This window comes from Rhagoletis pomonella, unplaced genomic scaffold (assembly GCF_013731165.1).
Source record: "Rhagoletis pomonella isolate Grant_MI unplaced genomic scaffold, Rhpom_1.0 Rhpom_scaffold_00004, whole genome shotgun sequence".
Classification (NCBI taxonomy): domain Eukaryota; kingdom Metazoa; phylum Arthropoda; class Insecta; order Diptera; family Tephritidae; genus Rhagoletis; species Rhagoletis pomonella.
In genome coordinates, this window is record NW_023458558.1 from 70573722 (window position 1) to 70584541 (window position 10820).

The 10820-nt window shown below is 40.2% G+C and overlaps 2 protein-coding genes across 2 annotated transcripts; one reads left to right on the top strand and one right to left on the bottom strand.

Annotated features, from left to right (window-relative positions):
- Window positions 1–2792: 2792 nt before the first annotated feature.
- Window positions 2793–6530, bottom strand: LOC118738311. Its single transcript, XM_036469235.1, has one exon. It carries the CDS (start codon window positions 6528–6530, stop codon window positions 2793–2795), a length of 3738 nt encoding a protein of 1245 aa, XP_036325128.1.
- A 1303-nt stretch (window positions 6531–7833) lies between these two features.
- Window positions 7834–8973, top strand: LOC118738053 (serine--tRNA ligase, mitochondrial-like). Its single transcript, XM_036468950.1, has one exon. It carries the CDS (start codon window positions 8006–8008, stop codon window positions 8840–8842), a length of 837 nt encoding a protein of 278 aa, XP_036324843.1. The 5' UTR covers window positions 7834–8005; the 3' UTR covers window positions 8843–8973.
- The last annotated feature ends 1847 nt before the right edge of the window (window positions 8974–10820 follow it).

The following is a 10820-nucleotide window of genomic DNA, read 5'->3' on the forward strand; positions in this document are numbered from 1 at the left end:
AAGCAAAAGCTTAAACTTTTCGGCCCTGACTAGTTATTACTATGGGAGTATACATATGTATTACTACGTTTATACGCACGTATAATTTGCAAATAACAATTTTCAAAATGGTAAACTTTGCCGTATAAATGCTGAGTTAATTTTTTATTTGCAAATAACTAAATCACGCAAATAAGTATTGATTTGTGGTACTATTTGCAAATAAGCGCAAGACGCCGCCATTATTAGGTTTATTTGCTTTTTCGATGGTCATCTTATTGCCTTTTTATAATCGAGACGTTGCCATTTTTAACTTTATTTCCTTTTTTGATGTTCATATTATTACCTTTATATAATCAGGCAATATTAAAAAAGAATTTTTCACCATCGAATAAACAGTGAGTTAGGTATTTGCAAATTATTTTTATTTGCAAATAGCTTACGTATAAACGTAGTATATGTGTTTTGAAACTTTAAAGGCGTTTTTTTCGAGTTTCGGATTTTTGAATTGTGACATTATTGAAGTAAATGAGCATTATGTTCATTTTCACAACATTCATATTGGATATCGAAGATAATATTCGAACGTTCGCCACATTATTTATAGGGTAATAAAAAAAATTAAATTACTTAAAAAGTTCTTAACCGGTAGATACTTTTTGGCATTCGCGATATTTACCCAGTACTTGTCAAAAAGTATCGAGTGCTCGATACTACTCAGTACTCATTAAAAGTATCGATATTCTGTACTCGGTACTCGTATCGATCTATCACTAGTCCCCTTTCAGACACGACAAGTCTTGCTTTCAAGTCTGCTCGTTCGTAGGCGATGGAGGTGAGAAGAGAGGGGAAGAGTACAGATACCTCCGTACCGTCAATTCGTTTCAAGTTTTCTTGTCTCTTTTGATCTTTTCGTTGCTTCCCATTTAAAGAACCAAGGACTTGAATTCAATTAAAGTTGACGCGTGAGGAAGCAAATAGAAAACACGAAAGAGAATGCGAAAAAAATTGCTTTCAAGACTTGACGTGTCTGAAAGGTTTGTTAGAACTAAAAAGGATCGATATTCGCCGCACTCGATATTTTCGATATTAAAGAGACAAAAACTCGATATATATCGTTAATTTTTAATTCTACACTGAAAAACATCTACTTATTCAAAAAATGAATAGAACCATTTACCAACAGAAAATTTTATTATATATATGAGGTACATATCTGTATTCGTATGGAAAAGTAGCTTATGCCGAAGGGCTGGATTTAGTATAAATCGGTATTCGCAGCATGCGATTGCGAATTACTCACAGACACTGAGCCGTTGAACAACGTTTGGCAAATAAACGTGCCAGAAATAGTTCCGATACTACCAAGTCAATATTCTTATTAAGTCTCATCGAAAAATTTCTTGTCGTTTAAAGAATAAAGGAAATGCCGCATTATACTAAAGCCAGCTTTTCGACATATGTCGAGTCGTGAGTAGGCTAAAGAAATAAAACGTCTCTTTTGTTACAATGGCATGACGACGGGTACGAGTGCGTTTATTTCTATGATAATGAAATACAGTTAACAATGAGCAGTGGTTTTCATATACGTAAATCAGATTAATAATACTCACCGCAGTTTGCGCCTTTCCTCTTGAACATTGACGACTCTAATAAATCAAAATGACGAACAACTTAAATAAAGACAAATGTCGAACATAAAGGTCGAATGTCTTACAAGAGTTGCCAACTGCGTAGAGTTCACAAAAACTTTACATAAATTAACAAAGCTTACGATGTGTTTACACTTTAAATTTGACTACGATAAGTTATAGGTGGACGTTTTGTCACATTCCCACCCCCGTGGATCGCTCAGATTCACCACTACGTACGTCCAAAACGGCCAGCTTTGAAGAAGGACGACGTACTACACCAGAGCTAGTCCTGACGTCCGCGCGCCGAATTACACCATCCACTCCAGGGAAAACACGCTCCACCACACCACGGCACCATTGTCGTCGCGGGGTATTAACGTCGCATATAAACACCACGTCACTCACTTCCAATGCTTTCGTCTTCTCCCACCATTTGGTTCTTCGCGTTAACGTAGGTAAATACTCCATTATCCACCTCTTCCAAAACCTATTGCGAAGCTGCCGAGCAATTCGCCACTGTTTACGAAGGGCACACGTTAGCTCTTCCGAAGCGTTTATAGAAGGCGTTTGCGCTGTATTGGCTGTACCCAGTAAAAAATGGTTTGGCGTAAACGGTTCGTCTTGGTCCACTGATATCGGCAAATGTGTAAGTGGCCGAAAGTTCACTATATTCTCAGCCTCAATCAAGACGCTCTGCAATGTATGCTCACGTGGCGCGATTTCCTTCAAGGTGTGACGGAGGACACGTTTAACGCATTGCACCATGCGTTCCCACACTCCACCTTCCGATGGGTTATCAGGGCAATTAAACACCCAATCAATTCCTCTTTTAAATAATTCGGTCTGTATTTGCTCACAGTCAAACACTTCATCGAAGCGTTTTGCTTCTTCCTTGACGCCAACGAAGTTCTTTCCGTTATCGCTGCGCATTCGGACTGGGACGCCACGCAGATTGATAAAATTTCTGATGGTAAGAATACACGAATCCGTTGTCAAATCAGCTGCTACCTCCAAATGTATAGCTCGCACCGTGAGGCATGTAAACAGAGCGATCCATAGTTTTTCAGTTCGACGGCCGATAGTTACGTTCAAAGGGCCGAAGTAGTCTATGCCCGTGTAGCTGAATGGTCTTACGTATGGCGTTAAGCGATCCTTCGGCAGTCTACCCATAATCGGCGGTTAGGGTTTTGCACGGGAAGCTCTGCAAACCATGCAACTCGCGACAACGCTTCTTAAAACTTGACGTATGCGGGTGATCCAGAACTTCTGGCGAATCTCCCCAATTGTTGTTTCAAAGTACTGATGTTTCATTCGCTCGTGATAATGGGTAACGATTAGAACAGTAAGCTGGTGCTTCTCTGGTAAAATTATGGGATGCAGGCAATCGAATGGAAGCCAAGTAGCAGCTTCTAAACGGCCACCAACGCGTAAAATTTTTTCGTCGTCAATAAACGGTGCTAAATTGTTGATCGTACTGTCACTACCTAGCGGTTGTCCTACTCGTAGTGCAGTGATCTCCGCAGGAAAGGTAGCTTCTTGCGCCACGCGACATAGCAATTTTTCGGCCGCGTTGACTTTGGATGCGCTTAGCCCATAAAATTCTACAGGCGAATTCTTGCGTCGGCTGCGGTTGACGAATCCTAATACCCATGCTGTTGATCTCTTGAGTCTGTTGTAAGAAGAAAATCTGTTAAAATTGAAAATTGTACTGTTAAAGAGGATAAGCATTGGTCGCGGTGACAACTCTTCGGTAGTTGTTTCTGTGGTAGTTTCAGCTGTGGTAGTTTCAGTAGAATGTTTTGGCCAATCTTCCACTCCCAATGATAAAAATTCTGGTCCCTTGAACCAACGAGAAGTTTCAGATAAGTCTATATGACGGCTGTGGCGTGTAGCATCGTCAGCAACATTCGCGCTTGTAGGAACCCATTTCCAGTCACACGGCTGAGTTACGGCTAGTATCTTCGCGATACGATGCGCTACGAATGGTTTATAGCGGCGGTTCTCGGAGTTTAACCAGCTGATAACGGTCGTAGAATCACTCCACAAAATACGGGTACATTCAAGGTTGTGTTCTTCGAGAATTAATTGCGATAGGCGAACGCCAAGCACAGCAGCTTGTAACTCGAGCCTGGGAATTGTCATTGGCTTCGTGGGGGCGTCTGGCTGGTGTCTGGAGTCGTCCCTCCAAAGAAACCTTTGCGCGCACTTATCTTCCGGTTGTATCTTGATCTGGTGATACATTTCCGCGATATCACCACAAACACCAATAGCTCCGATCCGAAAATTGTACAGTACCGTTGGCATTGGTTGGTAGCCTTGAGGACCCTTAAGCAAACAGGAGTTTAAGGATATTCCGTCTACGGTTGCAGCAGCATCGAACACTAGGCGGAGTTTACCAGGCTTGTTAGGATTTTCGACTGCGAAGTGTGGAAGATACCAAACCCTTGGGCCAGTTTTATTAAAATCAAGGGGATTCAGTTTTACCGCGTAATTTTTGGCAATGTAGCTTTGAATTGTCGATTTATATGCTATGGCAAAGTCACTATTCTTACTCATCTTTCGTTCAATTCCTCTGAGTCGTTGTTCGGCCATTTGGAAACTGTCTGGCAGCTGGATGTCGTCCTTGTGCCACAGCAAACCGGTTTGGTATCTTCCGTCTATACGTACAGTAGTGGACTTTAAAATATTCTCTGCGCGTACATCAGCGCCACTTCTCACCACTGGTGCCGGCCGCACTCCAAAGTTCTCGATTTCAAAGTATCTCTTTACCATGTCATGTAAATATTGATCACTCACCTCGTTCATATGCAAGCACGTCGCCCGTACCGTTTTATTAGTGTTCGTAGATCCGAATATCACCCAACCGAGCTCCGTGTTAGCTGCATATGGCCCATTCTTTACAAACTGCATGGTTTCCGTCGGCAGCCCCAAGTGGCAGTGATCCAAGCCAATAAGTAGTTTTGGCTTTACAATTGAAAACGTATTGGGTACTTTGCGCAAATATTCGGAGGCTCCTCGTAAATCATGATTACTTAAACTCTGCATAGGCAAATCCAGATCTGGCACCGGGTACACGTGACGCAGGTTAAAACGTTTGCTCTTTCCAGTTCCGCTAATCTGAAGGTTAACTACAGTAGCTGGTTGTTGTTCCGTCTTTCCTCCATACCACTGCAAACTTAACATGTGTTGATGATCTTTAACTCCCAACTCTGCTATCAAGCTACTGTCAATCATTGTCACGGATGAGCCCTCGTCCAGCATAGCGTATGTATTCACACGTCGTCCAGACCCATACAGTACTACGGGTAAGACGCGAAACAAAAGTTTATATTCATTGCGTGGTGTAGCGGCACAACTCAGGAGGGCATCGTTAGCCTGATTTCTGTTTTGCGTTGGCTCTTCTCTTCCAGTAATTGTGTTTTTTTGCTGCTCGTAGCGCTCTGATGTAGGTCTACTGGCATTCTTGTTAGATTCATGCAATAGCTTGTTGTGCTTACGATGGCAACCGTCTATCATACACGACGCTTTACTACGGCATTCCCGGGACGAGTGACCACTTCGCAAACACGAGAAACATAAACGGTTACGCTTGACATACTCCCACCTCTCATCAACGTTGTACTGTAGAAATCTTTTGCACGTACTAATTTTATGCTCTCCCATGCAAAGTGGACACTTGTTGTAGCTATTCCTCCCGACTCCTTTGTTCTGTCGCTCGTAGTCTTTATTGTCGTTTGCATACAGTACGACTCGTCGACGGGCCTCTGTATCATGAACAGTGCAGACCAAATTCGCGACATCGCTTAACCAGTTGCTAAAGTCTACAACGGTTGGGTATGGTGTTACAGTAGCAGCGTATCTAGCCCATTCCATCTTCTTGCTTGTAGGGAGTTTGCCTACTAACGCGGATTCTGAAATGAGTGAAATATCTTTAACCTGACGTAACTGACTTCGAATCAACAATTCGGGTCTACCAAAACGAAACTTTAGCTGTTCCATTGCAGCGTGTACGTTTTCTGGATGAATAAGGAGTGATTTAACAATTTCCCTAGCTTCGCCTTTTAGGCTTTTTAGGAGACGTTGGTTATTCTCCAAATTGCTGTAACCATACGCGGCGGTGGAATTAGTAAAAGTATTATAAAACAGCGGCCAGTCTTCAGGCAGCCCACTAAATTCTGGTAAATCCTGAATTGTTCGCGGCACGGCATAATTAATAGGCATACCTAGCGATTGGTTCACTTGTGCATTTGTTATTGTGGCTGCTTGAAAGTTATTGACGTCAGCAGGAAAGGTAACGGGTGGTGGCATTATAAACGGATGTACATTTGCACTCGCTGACCTTATAGAATTGTCGGTGACGTCGAGCGGCAGTTGCAAAGCACCGCTATGAACCCTACTGCTAGCGCCGCTCGACGTCGACTGCGCTGTCGACGACTCATTAGAAATGAACCGTTCTTCTAAAGCTTGCCGTTTGTTGTTGCTATCATTTAACTGCGCTTGAGTGTCCCGTAACTGGTGTTGCAACTCTTTAATTTTTTCGAATAAATAACTAACCTGTTGTGCAGTACTAATATTACGCGATGCTGCTGTGGCATTTGCAGCGGTGGCGTTGTTACCTGATGTGTTGCTGGCGGCACTGATAGCTGCGCTGCTTCCTACGGTGACATTTGCAAGGGACGTCGCAACGGCAGGTGTGGTTTTGGAGCTTCCATTCGGTCCACTAAAAACGGTCCCACTTGCAGATGTACTGGCGGCGGTTGAGGTGGTGGACAGAGCGGATGTTCCGGAAGTGTTTGGGCATGTTGTGTTGGACGTGATCATCGGGCAGACGGTTTTACTGGCGGTGTGATTAATCCTTGTTGTAGGCGTGGGCTGCGTCTGGGTGGTGCGTCTCGCCGGGTGGGGGAGCGTCCACATGGCATTTAACTTCTTTTCTTTTGGCAATGTGCAGCGTCGGCTTGGCTGCAGTTCGCAAGTCCCAGTGGTCGAAACTGCGAAATAAAGGTGTCGAGTCGTGAGTAGGCTAAAGAAATAAAACGCCTCTTTGGTTACAATGGCATTACGACGGGTACGAGTGCGTTTATTTCTATGATAATGAAATACAGTTAACAATGAGCAGTGGTTTTCATATACATAAATCAGATTAATAATACTCACCGCAGTTTGCGCCTTTCCTCTTGAACATTCACGACTCTAATAAATCAAAATGACGAACAACTTAAATAAAGGCAAATGTCGAACATAAAGGTCGAATGTCTTACAAGAGTTGCCAACTGCGTAGAGTTCACAAAAACTTTACATAAATTAACAAAGCTTACGATGTGTTTACACTTTAAATATGACTACGATAAGTTATAGGTGGACGTTTTGTCACAACATAAGCTACTTTTCCATACGAACACAGATATGTGTGTATGAACAGTGGCCCACACTCAAAATCACACAGTGATATTATCACAGTATTCGCAATGATTTTTCCTTCTATATTTTTTTCATTACTTTTTTATAAAGGTATAGCTCAATCTCTAACAAAAACCATATAAACCTAAATTGCAAAATTTGTGCAAAAATTAGAAAAAAATCAAAAAAGTTTCTTAAAAATTGCGAACTTTTTAATAAGAATTTCTATTAAAAAAATTTATATGTAGATTTGTAGTCTATTAATACCATGTTCGGACCGACAACGAAAACACTTTGAAAACGTGTTTTGTGATTGTGGGTTGAAGGCTGTTCACACCGGCTGTTAGTGTTTTCGTTGACATTTCTTACATCCTCTGATTACAGTTTTGCTACACAAAAACAAAACCCAAATGCTTTTCCCTCATTTTCTTTTCATTAGCAACCTCTTACTTTCATTAATTTTTTACTTTTGCCAGCCAATTAACTAAAAATATGACTTCCACTTCGATAAATAATCGAAAAAAACTAGGGAAGACACCGATTGGAATGAGAGTAACGTGAGTTTTCAAGTAGTTTTCAGCGAAAACTGGTTTTCGTTTGACAGATTTTACATGGACGAAAACACAAGTTTTAAGGCTAAAACCAGTTTTAGCAACGAAAACATGTTTTCGATGTCGGTCAGAACATGGTATAAAACAGTCACCGATGTTGTTTGGCGCAAAAATAAGTAATGAGAAAATGGCTAAGCCATACTCGATATCGAAAAAATATCGATGTCTGCAAAAAAAAAAAACAATTACTCGATATATCGATACTGACATCGATATATTTGCAGCTCTACCATTTGTGTCTCCAACTTTATTGTTTATCCGTATGATTGAAATGAAACGAGATTTTCGCGCTATCTACAATCGCGTAAACTTTTCTAAATCAAATAGTGTGCATGATAATAAAGGCAATTTGACAAGTCTATGTCTACTCTTCGGTTTTAAATGGGTACTTTAAGACATTTGCTTAGTCAGCCACGCTTACTTGGATGTTTGGAAGTTTTTAACGCCAAGTTATGTGGGCGGAATAACAATGTCGGGTTGAGACAATTGGCAACTTCCATACTTGATTTAAATTGGGAATATCTTAAAATTGCCGAAGAGAATATATTACTAAGAAAACATTGCAATAATGTGCCTTTGATAAGATCTCTGCTTGGAGAATTACATAAACACCCAGAGGATCGCAGTATTAAGAAGAAGATAGAAATAGAAATTGCGAAATTACCAAACAACACACATAGCCGATTGATGAAATATGGCGATGATCCGTGTGAAATATACGTAGAGCTTTCACGTTTTCCTAAAGCAGAAGAGTTTTCAGTTGTTTGTAAATATTTGAACTTTTTAAGGACGGAACATCTGGGACATTACAATGGGCACAAGAGCTACTATCTAATGGGAGATCTCGCTGGATTAGAACAAGCACTAATTCGTTATACTATCAAATACATTAAAAAGAAAGATTTTCGTTTAATATCTGTACCCGATATATTACCTAAATATATTATAAACGGTTGTGGTATGCATACGGATGGTGACCGGACTCAAGTTTATAAAATTATTACAGGGGAGTGTTTGTCCGGAACTTCCGAGATGGCTTTGGCCGGTTTATTTTCGGGTGAGATTTTTAACCAAGAAATCCTTCCTATTAAAGTGGCTGCTGTTAGCAGATGTTTTAGAGCAGAAACATCCGGATTAAATGAGGAAAAGGGAATTTACAGGTACTATAAAATCTTAAGAATTTTCGGAACTACTGAAGAATACTCACCGCTTCGCTAGAAGAAAACTAAATGTAGGAATCGATAGAGCTTTTTGAACGAATTATAACGATACTTAAATTTACTTGCTGAAATCAAAAATCAAATAAACACCTCTTTGAGGTAAATTTTTCGAGTGACGAAAGCTGAACTAGGAGCACAAAATTTATGATATCAATTTCGCGACGAAAATTATACGCATTTTTTAACTGCCTTGCAAAAGTTCTGTTTTTTATTTTGTGCTTCTAGCAGTAGACGGAATTTCGCAACGTTCCGAATCAATAAAAAAAGATTTTCCGTACGTTTCCAAGGCAGTTAAAAAATGCGTATAATTCTCGTCACGAAATTGATATCATGCATTTTGTGTTTCTATTTCAGCTTTCGTCACTCGAAAATTTTACCTCAAAGAGGTGTTTTATTTGATATCAATTATTTTGGGGTAGCAAATCCAAAATCGACCAAAATGCAAAAAATAATCTAAATGTTTTATTTTTCTCAAATAAATTGCTAAAAATGTTGTCTTAATCTAAATTATGTATTCAAATCGATGTGTCCATTGAAACATATATATAATTTTTCGAATACGGAATAAAGTGAAAAAGAATGATCATATCCTTTGTATTCGAAAAAATTAAAAAAAAAATTATGAGAAATGATAAAAACGTATCAATATGGTACCAACTTTGGATACAATAAGGTACTGAGATACTTCGCCGACCTAAACGGGGTTAGATCGCCGAAACAACAGCCCTTGGTCGGGTAAAACCCGAGTCATTCCGGTACGTAGAACTGGCTGTCGTGGGAATGCAGCAGCAGGTTAAACTCCTACCTAAGTAGATTGAATGAGGATGTGCCAAATGAGTGTCCGGCATGCGGAGAGACCCCACATGACTCGAAACATCTCTTCGCATGCCCTGGAAACCCGACAACCCTAACGGCTTTGTCCTTGTGGACCGACCCGATAGAAGCTGCACGCTTCCTAGGGCTGCCGTTAGTGGAACTTGACGACAAGGACTGAGATATCAACCGATCTGTGCACAACAACAACAACAACGGGTGTGGCGCGCACACCTGTGCTTTTTTAAGAAGTTTTACTTCAATCACGTGTACGGTGTTGCACTCGTGCTATTAAACTAATGATTTTTTCTCAAGTAGTTTTGCTCAGTGGCAATTTATACATTTTATGTAAGTAGTAGCGGCACATTGGGTGAACTAAATGCATGCATACTTACATATTTATGTACAACTGTAGGTAATATTATATGCGTCTTCCCAGGTAGGTTAAGTGCGGGTGATAAACCCATGTAGCATGGTTAAATACTGTGTACATAACTACAATTAAATGGTGGAAAATCCCACTAGAACTTGAAGGGAGATCTCCCTATGTGAGGAATAAAAGAGTACTCCCCTTAATCTGATTTCTGAGCAATAAGAGAGATTTGTCGGTTTTGTACTCCTTTATTGCTCGTTTAGGAGTCAAATAAGAGATCTCCTAAGCGAGCGACGAAATAATGCTCCCTGAGGCATGATTTGAGAGCAGTAAACAAGATTTCTTTGTTTTGTACTCCTGTATTGCTCGCTTAGGAGCTTAATGAGAGATATCCTAAGCGAGCAATTAAAGAATATTCCCTGAGGCATGATTTGGGAGCAATAAGCGAGATTTGTCGGTTTTGTACTCCGTTATTTCTCGTTTAGGAGCAAAAAGTGATGTCTCCTAAGCAAGAAATCCAAGAGTATTCTTTTTGATTGATAGGAGAGCAATACGCACCTCGTTCAAAAGAAATTTTGTGTTTTCGGAAAAATGTATCATAGAAAAAGAAAACAACAGAAAATATTTATTATAGACGCATATGGAGGACACAATCATTTAATTTGGATAGCACACAGATTTTAATAAAAGTCCGTTGGTATGTACTTAAACTTTTGTTTAAATATATTAAGTATTGTATTACTTATAAATGTACCGTTAAATACTTTTTAGATTGCGCAAATTAGTGTCG